At 59.1% G+C, this 15,038-nt stretch overlaps 1 protein-coding gene across 5 annotated transcripts in view; it reads right to left on the reverse strand.

Moving 5' to 3' along the window:
- Nucleotides 1-2,070: 2,070 nt before the first annotated feature.
- KCNT1 (potassium sodium-activated channel subfamily T member 1) overlaps nt 2,071-15,038 on the reverse strand; it is a 32,636-nt gene continuing 19,668 nt past the window's right edge. For 2 of the 5 annotated variants that reach the window (XM_049773596.1, XM_049773594.1), the window contains 21 exons: nt 14,199-14,363; nt 13,864-14,000; nt 13,239-13,302; nt 12,847-12,955; nt 12,464-12,572; nt 11,758-11,907; nt 10,403-10,629; nt 10,080-10,308; nt 9,648-9,753; nt 8,546-8,718; nt 8,165-8,236; nt 7,420-7,554; nt 7,232-7,343; nt 6,469-6,570; nt 6,096-6,179; nt 5,866-5,991; nt 5,745-5,765; nt 5,228-5,492; nt 4,581-4,643; nt 2,788-2,872; nt 2,071-2,715 (listed from right to left, as the gene is read on the reverse strand). In XM_049773596.1, the coding sequence (XP_049629553.1) occupies nt 2,595-2,715; nt 2,788-2,872; nt 4,581-4,643; nt 5,228-5,492; nt 5,745-5,765; nt 5,866-5,991; nt 6,096-6,179; nt 6,469-6,570; nt 7,232-7,343; nt 7,420-7,554; nt 8,165-8,236; nt 8,546-8,718; nt 9,648-9,753; nt 10,080-10,308; nt 10,403-10,629; nt 11,758-11,907; nt 12,464-12,572; nt 12,847-12,955; nt 13,239-13,302; nt 13,864-14,000; nt 14,199-14,363 (2,655 nt within the window). In that variant the 3' untranslated portion in view covers nt 2,071-2,594. Of the gene's footprint in view, nt 2,716-2,787; nt 2,873-4,580; nt 4,644-5,227; nt 5,493-5,744; nt 5,766-5,865; nt 5,992-6,095; nt 6,180-6,241; nt 6,338-6,468; nt 6,571-7,231; nt 7,344-7,419; nt 7,555-8,164; nt 8,237-8,545; nt 8,719-9,647; nt 9,754-10,079; nt 10,309-10,402; nt 10,630-11,757; nt 11,908-12,463; nt 12,573-12,846; nt 12,956-13,238; nt 13,303-13,863; nt 14,001-14,198; nt 14,364-15,038 lie in introns of those variants that run through there. The other 3 variants (XM_049773598.1, XM_049773595.1, XM_049773597.1) reach the window with 2 other exon arrangements.

Raw genomic sequence — 15,038 nt, forward strand, 5'->3', positions numbered from 1 at the left:
GCCAAGCGAAGCCTTGTGCTCTGCTGCTCCTTTCTTGAGCCTCTCTGTTCTGGTCCCAGTGCGTGTCATCGGGTTGCAGGCAGAGCTTATGTGAGAAGTAACTTGACCCTCTTATTCCTGGGAACCAAGAAGGTGAAGTGCTACTTTAGCAAACCCTTCTGCAGGGTGTTGGGGTAAGAATGAGGCACAATGGGATGTGGCTTCCATGTGCAAGATGGCTGCTCCCTCTGGCTTTTTCATGGGTTGGAGAGGGAGCTTCATTGTACCATATTTGGTGCTGGCTGATAGATATTCTTGCTTCCCATCTCCCCAAGGACTAGCCCAGGCCCCCTGAGGTCTTTGTGCCTTGATTTACGGACGTTGGACCCCAAGTCCAGGTGCCTGTCCGCCATGACCTGGTCTCCATGGAACCACTGGGAGGTTCACCCCAGCCACACTCAGATCCCACTTTCCCCAGAAACTGCTGCTGGGGGCTCTGGGCCAGGCCAAGCAGTGAACCATCTCTGCTGCCCTCACCAAAGGGATGTTGGGGATGGTCCAGCCCATGACTGGCTGTTTCTGGGGGCAGCACTGGTCTCTGGGGCTGCTCAGAAGCACATCGCACCAGATGTGGCTGCAACAGTCAGACTGGGCAGGAGCTGTGGGGACCTGACAGTGGGTTGAGGGGACTGGACACCCCGTGATGGGTCATGGAGAACTTGAGTCTTGCCTTGTGGAGCTGCCCTCTCCCCTGTGTGCACAGACACTGGAATCAGACTCCAGAACAGACCCTGAGAGGAAATGAGGGTCAAGGTGGCCTCTTGCCATGATTCCTGTGAAGACAGTGGCTCCCAAGAATGTTTTTAGCTCAGGTCTGTCCCTACTTCCCCATCCTATGATGAGCTCCGTTCAGTGGAGTTGAGTGTAGGTGATGGACGGGCCCCAGGGCCCTGCAAACAGGTCACTGGTAACTGCTTTGCTGTGGAGACACAGGCTGTGGTTTGCAAGACACATGAGAGTTGTGTTTGGGGGCCAGCAGACCAACCTGACAATGCCCTTGGTTGAGGGCTGAGAACCTGTTCTGTGCACAGGGCCCTAATCAAGGTGTGGAAGGGGTGCCGGAACCCGCAGACCAGTTAGGTAGAGCAGGCGGTCCTGGCTCTCCTGTTTGCACTGACCAGAGGTCCAGTGTGACACCAAGAAGCTCACCTGTGTGAGGTAGGTGACAAAGCTCAGAGCGGGTCCTGGGGTACAGGAATTCTGGGTGTGAATGGTGGATCAGGATACAGAGGGGTCATGGGGGACAGGACAGGGATACTGGATGCAGACATTGGGTCACAGGGTGTATTGGGGTCACAGTACAGGGATACTGAGTTATGGGTGCAGTGTCACTGGATGCATTGGGGTCACAGGATGGGATGGAGGCCATCATCCCCAAGTGGCCCGTCTGATGTCCTTATGGTGGCACCCACAGTGCTGTTAGGCAGCAGGGGAGGCTCTGCCATCTTCCAGCCTCAGCAGTGGAGTGCATCAGAGACATCCACTCTCACTGCTACAACCCCAGGCCCTCCCCAGAATTGTGGGTACATGAGGCCTGGAATCCTGTGCATATGTCCAACTAGAGACAGCGATGAGTAGTAGCTGCAGGATTTGGGGTGGTGCCTGGGCTTGTATTAGTCCCACACCAGTTCCCCACCTCCTCTGCATCCTATTCGTCTCAGACACAGCATTTGGGAGCCAGGACACCTCTGAAGGGTGCAACCTCTGGAGAGCAGGGGTGGGTGCCCCATGAGACCCCTCCCAGCGGAGTCCCAGGCCCCCAAGCTCCCCGCCCATTAGCTCTTCCTGCTACCTCCCAGCACCCACACTTGGGGGACAGGGGGAATGAACTACTCTTCCCTTCCCCTGCCTCATGGAGTTCCCTACATTCCCTTCATGTGCCTTCATGTTACCAGGGTGAGCCTGCACCCCCATAACTGCTGCTTTCAGGAGCAGAACACAGCTGTTCAGGGGTGCCTGGGTCTGTCTTGGGCTCACCCCCTCCAGAATTGATGGGGTGGGGGCCTATAGGAGACCCTAGAGCCAAATCCGTTTAATTTGCAGAGCAAATCCATTTAATGCAAGTCAGCACCTGCTGTGCAAAATTGGTCCCAAGTACAGGGGGCTGTCTACACCCCCTCACTGGGCCCTGATGGCCTTGTGCTTGGGAGTTGGGGCTCACCTGGCCAGTCCTGGTGGCAGGCGGTGCAGTGTCCACCTGAGAACGAACATCTCCCCAGTCTGGGTCACTGAGTTTGTGGCCTCTAGGGGTCTCTTTCGTGCTCAGCACCAGTTCCCATGAGACCCCCCCCCCTCAACCCTCCCCATGTGTCCAAGACCAACAGGGCCCCTTGGGGAAGGTGGAATGACCTCAAACATTTGGGCTTGGCCAGAGCAGCCCCATCCTGGAAGCCTGGCTGGGCCGAGAGCCCTGAGTCCAGACATGCGCAGGGGTTGCCTCCATCCAGCCTAGTCACGAGTTATGGTATATTGTGCAGACAGATAGTCAAGGTCGGTAGAAACGGTTAAAAACAGCTGCAGTCAAGTCCGTCCCACGTGGGGACAGGGCCACTGGCTCAGAGCTGTGTCTCGTCGTGCGTCGCAGGGTGACAGGATGCCAGCTTGTGGGTATAGCTGCTCTTCGGGCTCTGGGTGCTGCTGGCCACATGGGCCAAGGGGTCACAGCGGATGAGGTACCTGTGGGAGCAAAGAATTCTGGGTGCCATATCCTCTCGGAAGGCCCCCAAGCTGGCATGGGACGAGACTTACACAATGTCATTGGGCTCCAGCCTGGTGTCTGGTGGGGGGTTGATGAGGACATAGGACAGCGTGTTCTGCTGGTCGTTCATCTCATCTGCAGGGGAGGCACTGGTCACCACCGTGCTGCCCTCGGAGCTGCCTCAGCTCAGCCTGGGCAGGGGCACGGAGCACACCTCCCGTGTGCCCGCAGCCCAGCCCCTCAGTCACTCCTTGGTTCCTCAAACCCCCCCCCCAGTACTGTGGTGGGTTCAGGGGCTCAAGCAACTGTGGCACCCATGGACATGTTGGCCACGCACAAGGACCTGGATTACCTCAGACAGGTGACCTAACCTCAGTTTGCCACCTGCTGCGACCTCAGCGTCCCCAGCCAAAGAGCACCCTAGAGGGCCTAAGTGCCCCTGACAGGTACAAGAGAAAGGAAAAAATCATAGGCTGGGAGGGCTGAGCAAGAGCATCGGGCAGTTCTGCCATGAATCTGGGGAACTGTGTGCAGGCTGCAGTGGGGTACATAGACTGGAGGGTGGGGGCTGTAATGTACAGGGGAGCTGGAATTTGAGGGGGCTGGAATGGGGGCTCTGGGTGCATAGGAGTTGGGGAATGGGAGTACATGGGTGGCTGGCTGGCTGAGCGGTATTGGATGAAGGGCTGGGGTGCCGTGGGTGGGCTGTGGGGTGCTGAGTGCACAGAGGTTTGGTGTTGGGAGTACATGTAGGATGGGTTGGGAGGTTGGTGTGGGGAGCTACAGTGCAGCGCCGACAAATCATCCTATACCCTTTCATGTCTTGCACCAGTGCGGCTCCACCCAGAGTGAGGAGCAGTGAAGTCCTGGGGTGCATTTCAAGGGGATGCTGGCAACTTTCACAGGAACCCTCTCTCCCTGAATCAGGTTCTGTTGAGAAGGCACCATATCCCCTGATGTGCCAGGCAGTGGGGCCCGAGGGAAAGTCATGGGGCCCAGGACTGGGCTGGGGTTAACTCTGAGGCAGACCTCATTTTCCCAGGCAGCCCAGAGGAAATGACAGAGCGTCCTCTCTTGAGCTACACCACGAGGTTACACCTCCCGCTGGAAGCCAAAGGCTGCCCCCAGGAGTTGCTTTGGCACCCATTTGCCTTGGGGCAACTGGGAGGCCAGTCACAGCCTGGCTATGGAGGCCTCCCCCAACTTCCTCTCCTGGCTGCCTTCAGCACCTCTGAATTGTCACATGGGGGTGCAGCAGGGGGTCCTGGGTGCTGCAGGATGTAGATTGCAGGAAGGCCCAGATGGACACGTGCAGCTGGTGGTGCTGGGGCAGCCTCTGTAGGGGACATGCCCAAAGATGCAACAGTGCCCCTTACAAGGCTCCCTCAGCTCCCCATAAGTGGGGGGCTAGGAGTGGGGCCTGTTCCTGCCTCGATCTAGCCGTGGGCCCAGTACATGCTGAGCCCCGGGGCAGGGTGGCCCCCATGACTGCTCCAACCTGTTGCGTTGCTGGGCTGGGGCTGCCTGGAAGAAATGGGGTCATTAGCTCCAACACAGGCAAAGTGGAGGCAGCCCTGGCAGGGCAGCCCACCATCTCCTGCTCTGCCTGTGGGGTACAGGGAGCAGCCTGGGAACATCCAAGGGATGCTCATTGTCTGTCTGGCTGGGGGTGACTCCAGTATATTACGGAGGCGGGTGTGAGTGCCCCCTGGGGGGCACCCACCATGATTAGGGTCCTTCTCAGATCAGCCCAGGGGCACGAGGCCCCATCTGCAGGCCCCTCTGGCCTACTCCTGCCTGCCTGCAGGGGGAGCATGCCCCGTGCGTGCAGCGGCCCAATTACCTTGCAAATATCCCAGGTTTACCCGATTCATGACATCACTGGCTGTTAAATTTGCTACATCCTCTACAGAACACACAGGAAGAGGGACAGACAGACAGAGAGAGAGAGAGGTCAGCAAGCAGAGTGGCGGGCGGGGCGGCAGCTGGGCAGAGTCCAGGTGGGCCTGAGCGGTGGTGGTGAGGGGTGCGAGGACATGGTCAGCCCAGTACTGGCTGTGGGCTATCACCCAGCTCCCTGCACCCTTCCCAGAGGCAGCAGCAGCAGCAGCAGCTCCTACAGTGCAGGTGCTGAGATGGGCCAGCCCTGGGCTGCTGTTTCCTGTAGCTGCATCACTTGGGCCAGCCAGAGAGGGCCCCCGGGCACAGATGGGCTGAGGCTGCAGTGGATGGGCACCCCTCTTGAGGGAGAGGAAGAACGCAGGTGCAGGGAGCCTCCCTGCAAAGCTGCAGAAATCAGGGGGTGTTACAGACAGGGATGACGTGGCACCCTGCATGCAGGCCAGATGGGGCTGTCAGACACCCCCTCCCTAGGCTCCTGAATGCTGACCACGGGGATAGGGGTTAGGGGGTGGGCCGAGTCCGGGTCCTCTGCTGGGTCCCATGTTGTTTTGCGGCTCTGCCCACTGCCCAGATGGCCTGGCCCCTCACCGTAGCCTGTGGTGGGCAGCCCCAGGTGCTTCATTCGGTTCTTCACCAGCTCTGACAGCTCCTGGCGCTCTGAGCGGCGGCACAGGCTGAGCCTCTCCTGGCTCCATGCATCCGCCACGTACCTGGCCGCAGGCTTGGGGCTCCGGCGGCTCAGCCTCCGTGCCCACTGCAGGCTCTTGCGGCGTGGTGGAGGCGGGGGCTCAGCTGGCTCAGTGGGCCCCTTCTCCTCCCGCGTGTCTTCGCACTCCTCCATGTTCACAGAGACCTGGGAGGCATTCAGGGGGTGTCTGTAGGGTGATGGGCTCAGGGGTCACCAGGAAAGTGCCTCCCTGCTCACTTGGCCCCAGCCCCACGGCCCTGCACCCGTTTCTGGGAGGTATTGACTTGGTTGCAGAGCCCCCCCCCCTTTCCTCTTCTCAGAGGGGACTCCCAACCAGGCAGCACTGTGAGGCTGGGGCTGGGGCGTCCACGGGGGCTGGCTTGGGTGCAGCTCCAGCAGCCCCACACTGGCGCTCACCTGGGCTCTGAGATCGGGAGGCTGTAAAGGAAGGCAGGAGTGAGTGGGTGTGGGTGCCCCCAGCCCTGCTTCTGGCTCCCCACTTCCCCCATTCCCCGCTTCCCACTGGCCAAGGGGACACCTCGGAAGAAAAGACGTGGCACTCGGTGCGGTAGATGCCAATGGGGACCTCGGCGCTGGACGAGCACAGCTTCTGAAAGAGGCGCCCATAGGTCCGGATCCACAGGTCTGCCTCTGTGATCTTCATCTACAGCACACAGGACCTGCCTAAGCCAGGCTGTTGGGTGCCCACGGACCACTTCATGCAGTCACTCGCATACCACCTCCCCAGGCTGCCGCACCCCGACTCACTGCGCAGAGGTAGCCGGAACCGGGCGTGGTGTCCAGGCCTAGCAGCAGCCTGGTAATGGGGATCATGTAGTCCTTGACAAATGACTGCGGTGGAGCAGGGACTCAGTCTCTGTGCCTGCCTTGAACATGCCCTGTGCATGCATGCATGCATGCATGCGTGAGTGCGGTATGGAGCGCGTTGCATTAGGGGTTGGGGCCCTTCACCAGTGACTGGCGGGACTGAGCAGAGAAACCCAAGCCATCTGTGGGAGGCCCCATCAGTCCTGGGGCTCAGTGTGGTCACCCATAGCCACCTGAAGAATGGGCACCTTGTGCATTAGCTGGGAGGGGAGCGCTGGGGTTCCCACGGGCCAGGGCGCCCCAGAAGCCTGACCTGGTACAGCAGCGTGTCCAACATGCTAATACTGAAGACGCGGCCAGCAGCGAAGGGCAGGCGAAACATGAAGGCCAGGTTGGAGCCGTTCTCACGCTCCCTCTGTGGGAAACAGGGCTCAGGTGTTGCACATGGGATGCCCCTCAGCTTCCCCACCCCACCACATGCAGCTCTCTGGAAAGGAGGTGGGAGCTGGGCTGCACCCCACTCTTGGGTACCACCCACTCCAGGACTCTGGGTGCTGATGGACCCACACTCTTCAATAACCGGAGCAAAGCCACACAGACACCCTGGTGCTCAGGCCAAGCATCTCATTCCAGTTTTAGGCTAGCGGCTCCAGGGATACCAGTCCCAGGACCAGGGCTCCCATCTGTCTGGGGCTCACCCTGTGTCCACCCCTTCCCAGGGCTGAATTGATCTCATATGATGGCTGCCATCAGCTGGGGGGTGCAGGTTAGGGGTTGGCCATAGATGTCACTGCTCCTCTCCTGGTTCCCTCTCAGAATCTGACAGTTCTGGGAGGTTGGAGTTGGCCCTGCTGGACCCACATACATGGATCCTGTGGCTGAGCCCAGTGGGTGTCTGGTCTGTCCTGGATCCCCAGGGAGCAGCTAGCTGGATGGAGGCCCTTAGGTGGGTCCTGATCCTCTGTTCCAGCCACCATGGACACCAGTGGCCTGTGAGAGCCTTGATGATGACACCGACATTCTGGCCCAGAGGAACGTGCCCGAACCCCACATCAGCACCCACAAGGTAGTCTCACCTTCTCCAGCTTGGAGAGTGCTAGGGAGTAGCTGTCCTTGGCTCGGAACTGCATGAAGCGCATGTTGGATGGGTGTGTGAGCTCCGTGGTGATGCTAAGGCTGGGGAACAACCTGTGGGGCACAGGTCCACTGAGGCTGGGTGCCTGGGGTACCCATACAGGCTGCCAACCCATGCACGTTGGCTCACCGGAACATGGTCTGCACATTAACAATGGTCTTGGCATCTGCCATGTAGTCCTCCTCAGCACTCATGGTGCTCTCCTTGTCTACCACCACCAGATTGTCGGCATAGATGATGCCACACTGCAGCAGGCTGTCCAGGCTGTGGGGGGACACACAGGGCAGGGACTTGGAGCAGGGCTGTCCAGGCTGAGGGGACACACAGAGTGGGGACACGGGGCGAGGCTGTCCAGGCGGGTGGAAATGGGACGAGGTTGTCTTGACTGGGGGACACACAAGACGGGGACACAGGGTGAGGCTGTCCAGTCTGGGGGGGAGAGGACAGTGGGGACACAGGGTGGTGCTAATCAGGGTGGGGGACAGTGGAAAGAGACATGGGGTGGGATAGGGGGTGTCTAGGCTGGGGGACACACAAGATGGGGACATGGAATGAGGCTGTCCAGGCTGGGGGAAGGGGACAGTGGGGGCACAGGGTGGTGCTGACCAGGGTAGGGGACAGTGGAGACATGGGGTAGGGTAGGGGATGCCCAAGCTTAGGGGGACACAGAGCAGGGCATCCAGACTGGGAGAACATATGGGGCTAGGCAGGATGTCTGAAGGCAGGGCTGGGAGGGGCTATCCAGACTGAGGTGCAAGGGGCTGATACATGGGGTGGGGCTGTTGAGGCTTCAGGCCCAGAGGTGGGCCTGGGGCAAGTCCCTGGGGTGGGGGTCTTGGGGCTGTCTTGGGCTGACCCCTGGCAGGGTCCTTACTTGTCCACGGATCCTTCCATGTAGTAGACCATGGGGAAGCAGCAGATGGCCTCCAGGAAGTGGTTGTCAGGCCTGGGGAGAACAGGTCCCTGGGGGAGCCACCTGCTCGGCCTTTTCTGCCCCCCACCCGCTCTTCACAGCACCCAGGAAAATTGAGGTTGCAGGGGTTCCTCAGGCCTGGGGCAAACGTTCCAGGCTGGGTCCTGGGTTAAGGCTGCCCAGCTCCGGGGATCACGAGGACTAGGAGGGATGAGAGACACCCTGAAAGGCACAGGGGCTCTGCCTGGCCTAGCATGAGGAGAGTCAGACCAGGAGGGGCTGTGGCTCAGGAGACCCCAGCCACCCCCATGTGGGTGTGGGGGTCCCATGTGGGGTTCTCACTTGTTGTCAAGCAGGAGGACAATGGGGTTGAGCTCACGCCGGGCACGGTAGTAAGCACGCAGGGGCACGATGAAGTTGTACAGCCCGTTGCCTGCTGTCTCGGCCGACACGATGATGAGCTTGTTCTTGAAGCCATAGGCCTTGGCATCCTCTGAGCTGTTGTGTTTGCAGCCCTGCGGGGAGCTGGGTCAGCACGGAAGGTGGCAGCTGGGGGCTCCGGGAGCCATGTAGCACCATATGTTCCCCTACCCACTGCACAAAGAAATGACCTCGAGGGTCCCCTGGAGCCCCACCCATTTCACCCCACCCTCAGGATCTGGAGGTATGGTCTGGGAGCAAAGGGAGTGGGGGACACATGCAAGCAGACGTGTACATAGGCTGTTTTATGCACAGTGTGTGCATGAGCTGTGGCCTTGAGTGTGTGGTCTGACCAGGCTGTGTGTGTGACCTGGAAGGGGTGTTCATGTGTGGCCTGGCTGGGATGTGTGTGTGTGTGTGTGTGTGTGTGTGTGTGTGTGTGTGTGTGTGTGTGTGTGTGTGAGATTCGGCAAGGGTGTGCAGCCCTGGGTAGGGTTTTTCCCCTTTTCAGATGTACACCAGGTTCATATGCAGTGAGGAGGGTTGAGCGCAGGGTGGGCTGGTTGGAGGCAGGAGTGGGTGGTGTGTGTGTATGTGTCTTTATATGCATGTTTGTGCATATGTGTGTCTCTGTATACCTGTGTGTCTGTATATGTATGTATTGGTATGTGTCTGTATGTGCATGTATGTTTGTATATGTGTATGTCTGAGTGTGTTTCTGTGCGTCCCTGCAAATTCCAGTAATTGCCAAAGGACCACAGGCCTTGCATGCAGCTGACCCAGGTTCCATCTCCAACATCCCATATGGTACCCCAAGCACAATCATGCGTAATTCCTGAGCACAAAGGCAGGAGTCATCCTAGAGCACTGCTAGGTGTGCCCCCCCTCCAAATAATTTAAAAGAGAGAGGAAGGAAAGGAAAAAGTAACTGGCAAAGGAGAGGTGCTCTGGAACGGGGAGCAGGCAGCTTGAATCCACTCAGGTCCCCCAGGGTTCCCCACCACCCTGCCGTCTGTGCACCCACCTTGTCTAGTCGAAGGCAACAGAAGGGCGCCCTCACGGGTAGAAGGTGGCACAAGGTGGGGGAGCTGCCAATGTATGGTGAGTTTGGGGGGTAGCCCTTGACGTACCTATAGAGACAGGCCTCAGTGGCGCCTCCACTGACCACACAGGGGCGCCATACTATCATCCTTCAGTCCTTGCCCACATTCCCCCAAAGCCTAGGATGCCCCATGGCCAGCTTGGATGTGGGCTGCAACGTACACAACATGCAAGTACATGTGTAAACACCCAAATCCCAACAGCGCTGGCCTGGAGTTCTGAGCAGCTCCAACCCCTACAAGACCCCCTGTTCTGGGGTGGGTCTGAAGCAGGCCCAGGTGGACAAGGGGAGCAGGTAAGGGGTGGCCTCACTGCCCGCAGCTCCAGGGAACCTCCCCACCCACCACCCGCTCACTCTACAGCTGGTAGCGCCTCGTCCTCGGATGGCGTTGTCTCGTCCTCATCTGACTGGTCACTCAGCAAGTCACAGGGCAGCAGAGCTGAGCTGTCTGCCAGCTCCAGGACCGGTGCAATGCTGGGCCGCCGGCTGCCCGCGCCATTTTCTGTTGGCAGTGCCAGCTTCCCGCCTCTGCTGCTAGGTGCTGGCTGGCAATCAGCGCTCTGTAGGTCCATGGCCACAGTCCCTGGGGCAGAGCGGAGGCCAGGCTAGCAGTCCTTCCTCAGGCTCAGCCATGCCCGGCCCTGCCCAGCCCGGCCCAGCCCAGGGCAGTGGCTCACCCATGGAGGCAATGGCACTGTGCACAGGCATTCGCCCTGAGCCTGCCCAAGCAGGGCCCGCTGCACGCCGTTTCTCCTCCTGCTTGAAGATGAAGGCTGAGTTCTCTTCCTTGGTGATGTTGATGTAGAAGCATGTGTCAGAGGCGGACAGTGTGTGCCGTGGGCCCGGGTTCAGCAGGATGCTCTTGTTCTCCTCACGCTTCAGCCCCATGAGGCACACGCCATACCTGTGGGGCAGATGCAGATGCCAATAGGACTGAGGTCAGTGCCCCTGTGAAGCATAGGCCATGCAGAGGGTCTGTTATGGATGTTATGGGTGCAGACACAGGACCCAGAGGGGACATGGCCCAACTGTACTGGTTGTCCAGTACCCCCTTGGCACCTGTGCTCCCAGCCCAGCCAGCTCAAGACCCTAGTTCAGTGTCCTCAGTATGTTCATGGCACCACATCCTACCCACTCAGCATCCCATGCCTTCTGCCCCCCAGCGTTCCTATATATCCTGCCCAACATTTCAGTGTCCCAAATTCCCACCCCCATGTTCCACCCCCAGATTACCTCGCCCACATTACCCCATGCCTAGACATATGTTTTTGTTTTGGGGCCACACCCTTTGGGTTCAAGGGTTTCTATTGGCTCTGCACTCAGTAATCACTTCTGGCATACTCAGGGGAACATTTGGGATGCCAGGGATTGAACTTGAGTCAGCTGTGTGCAAGACAAATTACCACCCCCCCCTTGCTGTGCTATCGCTCTGGCCCCATCCCACACACATTTTATGCCCCACCTCAGTATCCCCATGCCCCACCCCCAGCACATCATGCCCTGCCCAGTCCTCACACCCTCATGTCTTGTTCCCAGCATCCCATCCTACATCTTATTTTTTGTTTGTTTGTTTGTTTGTTTGTTTTGTTTTGTTTTTGGGTCACACCAGGCAGTGCTCAGGGATTACTCCTGGCTCTATGTTCAGAAATCGCTCCTGGCAGGCTCGGGGGACCATATGGGATGCCGGGATTCACCCTCCTTCCGCATGCAAGGCAAACGCCTTACCTCCATGCTATCTCTCTGGCCCCACATCTTATTTTTTTTTAAACTTTATTGATGAATTGATTGGTTTGGGGGTCACACCTAGCAGTGCTCAGGGGTTTTCTGCACTCAGAAATCGTCCCTGGCAGGCAGGGTGACCCGTTATGTGCTATCTCTTCGGCCCTATTCTTATGCATTGCCTCTAACCTCCCATGCCCAGACCTACCGCAGACTAAGCCCCGCCCACACACCATAAAAACCCCACACCCAAACCTCCCAAACCCCGTTCCTGCTCGACCCACCCACCCATGCCCCACCCTCTCCTGCGCACTTCTTGTGGGCGTGGAAGGCGGCGTAGGTGAAGCTCTTTCCCTGGTATTCTCGGAAGAACTTGCTGTCGCCCATGCGCACGTGGTAGACTTCGTTGCCCGAGCAGCGGCCGTACATGCGCTGCCACTGCTCAGGGGAGTCCTGCCCTTCCCTGTGGACAGGCCAGCAGAGTCAGGGGTCGAGCAGGGCAGGCCAAGCAAAGTCAGGGACAGGACAGTGAGGTTGGGGTCGGTGCTCTCTAGGGGCTTTGGGCACATTGGGCACTTTTTTTTTTTTTTTTTTTTTTTGGTTTTTGGGCCACACCCGACGGTGCTCAGGGGTTACTCCTGGCTGCCTGCTCAGAAATAGCTCCTGGCAGGCACGGGGGACCATATGGGACACCGGGATTCGAACCAACCACCTTTGGTCCTGGATCGCTTGCTTGCAAGGCAAACACCACTGTGCTATCTCTCCGGGCCCACATTGGGCACTTTTAGGGCCTTGAACACTCTTGAGTCTGGGAAGGTTGAAAGGCTACTGGGCAGTTTTCTCAGGGGTCAGGGACACAGCCTGGTTTTTAGGTCCAAGGCCAGGGACCAAAGCCAGTTGGTGGCCGTGACTGCCCTGGGAGCAAGGGGGGGATCAATGTGGTTCCCAGACCCCCCAGCTCCCCGCTCTGTTGAGGCTCCCCAACACTCTCAGCCCCCTGCAGGACTTGCAGAACTCACTGGCCACGGGACGTGTGCACGAGCAGCGTGATGAGCGTGGATGTGGCTGGACAGATGCAGTTGAGAGCCAGCAGGGCGTACTTGCACTCCTCCTCACACACCACATGGTCTGTAGGAGTATGAGGCCACTCCGTCCCCGTACCCTGAGTCCCTCACACCCTGTGCCCTGTACCCCCCACCCCCCACCCGCTGCCCACCATGGGGCCAGCTCTGCCGTCCACCATGCTGGGACTTGCCAGCGGTTGGTGCCCTGGTTCTGCCCGATTCTGTCTCCCTAATCAGCCTTAAGAGGTATGACCTGCACCCCCAGGATGGCCCTCTCCCCCTGCACGACCCCTGCACCCCCAGGTATGTGGACATCCCCCCACAGCCCCCCTGCGCACCTGCAAACTTGACATGAAACTTGTTTTCAGGCTTGAGGATCTGAACATACAGTGGGCAGTTGGGGGCAAAGTCCTTTACCGCCCAGGCACGCAGGATGGTTTGGTGGTCCTGGGGGAAGTGTTAGTCTCAGGTCGGGTATAGGCAGGGTTGGGTTAGGTTGGATGGGGTCAGGTCCTGTGTGAGGGGTTCAGGTTGGGCGTGAGCATGATCAGGTCTAGTGTGGGTGGGTATCAGGTATGATGTGGGCGGGGCCAGGTTGGTCATGGACGAGGCTAGTTTGGGCATAGGTAGGGTCAGTTTCAGTGGGGGGGGTAGGTCCAGCAGTGACAGGGACAGGCGGCAGCTGTGGGCCCACCCCAGGTTAGCGGCGACCCTCCATAGCCTCACTCACTGCCGCTGTTCGGTCCACCTCATTGCGGCTGCTGAGGATAAAGCAGGCTTCCCCGTTGTCCATCCTGCAGGGATACCCCATCTTGGTGTTGGGGCACAGCCGACTGGAAGTCGCGGCCCATCAAGACCCCCCTCACTGCACTGAGTAGGGGAAGAGGGAACCCCAGGAGTCCCTGTACTCCCAGGGACCTAGGATAGGATGGGACGTGGCAGAGGCTGCATATAGAGGAATATGCTGGAGTATGAAGGGTGCTCAGATCTGACGGTGCTTTGCCCCTCTTGTTACCCACAGAAGCCCCAGCTGAATGAAGGGGTACAGGGGCCCCTCCCAGACATATCCTCCCCCCTTGCTGGAACCTGACTGGGTTTCCTCCCTTTGATCAAGGTCTCAGTGCTCAGAGGGGACAGTGGAGGACCAAGGGTACAATTCCCTACCCTGCAGACCTTCCACTTCCAGAGCATGTGCTAGAAATTCTGAGTTCCACCTGAACTCAGCCACCCACCAGATTGCCGTGCAGAGCATCCCCCACCCCAGCCAAGTCTCCCACCTCTCCCACTTCACAGCATTTCTGGGCGGGCTGTGGGTGGGACACGGGAGCAGCCAGGAGTGGCGGGCCCCCACTCACTTGGCGCGCATGAGGTCTTGGTCCTTGAGAGCAGAGCCCTGGAGGTAGATGACGCGCTGGGACCACAGCGGAATTTGCAGCACCCTGCGAACCTGCACGTCCATCTCCGTGGGGCACAGGATGACCACATAGTAGTCCTGGGGGTGGGTAGGCATGGGTTGGGGCCTCAGATCACCACACCTGCCCAGGTTCCCTGCGTGCAGCACCTGGAGCCTCAGATGCCTGTTCCTGTCTCCAACTCCCCCACGCACCTCCTGTTCCCCTGCACATGCTCCCATCCCAGCTCCCCGCATGGAGCTCTGGATGCTCCCAGTTCCCAGATCCTAGGGGCACACCTGGAGCCTTGGGTGCGCATAGAACTCGTTGAGGAAATCCATGAGTAGGTCAATCTTGAGCGAGCTCACACACAGCACCACGTGCTTCTCAGTCTGTGCCCGGTGGCGGCTGTAGTTGCCCCCCGACTTCTGCCGCTCCATCCACAGGTACACAAGCTCCTCAAACTGGGGAGCAGAGGGGGTGGGGAGGGGACCAGCGCTGGCAGCGCTATGGGTCAGGGGGGCTGAGCTCTCTGACCCTCAGGACTGGGACAGAGCCTGGGGCTCCAGGAAACTCGGACAGGGTAACATCACCAGTGGGTGGACCTCACCTCTGGGTGGGAGAAGTGAAGGGCATGGCCTCTGATGCTACAGACGCTTGTCCCACCCACCCTCCCTGCCTACTTCCTGCGCTGCAATCTGCTGAACCTAGACATCCCCCCATCACCATCACAACACCTTCAACACCCCAGGATGACCCACCTCCCCTGTCCCAGGAAGGGCTCTGAGCTCAATCCTCTGAGTGCTCTCAAGCTTGCTGGGTCCATCGCTCCTAGAGCTTTCACCCGCATTGCCACTAGGAGGCATCTTTAGTAGTCAGATAGGAGACCTGGCATGGGTGTGTGACCTGGCATGTGTGTGTGTGTGTGTGTGTGTATGCATGTGCGCGCACGTGTCACGTGAGCTACCCCAAAGACAGGGGCGGGGTGGGGTGGGGGCTGCAGAAAGAAGCAGAGCCAGTGAATCCTTAGTCCAGGCCCAGGAGTTGAGGGGACCCACGCTAACAACAGCCTAACTTTTTTGTTGTTGGCTTTGGGCCATACCCAGCGGTGTTCAGAGAATACTCTTGACTCTGCACTC

The sequence above is a fragment of the Suncus etruscus genome, chromosome 5 (genome assembly GCF_024139225.1).
Source record: "Suncus etruscus isolate mSunEtr1 chromosome 5, mSunEtr1.pri.cur, whole genome shotgun sequence".
In the NCBI taxonomy this organism is placed as follows: Eukaryota; Metazoa; Chordata; class Mammalia; order Eulipotyphla; family Soricidae; genus Suncus; species Suncus etruscus.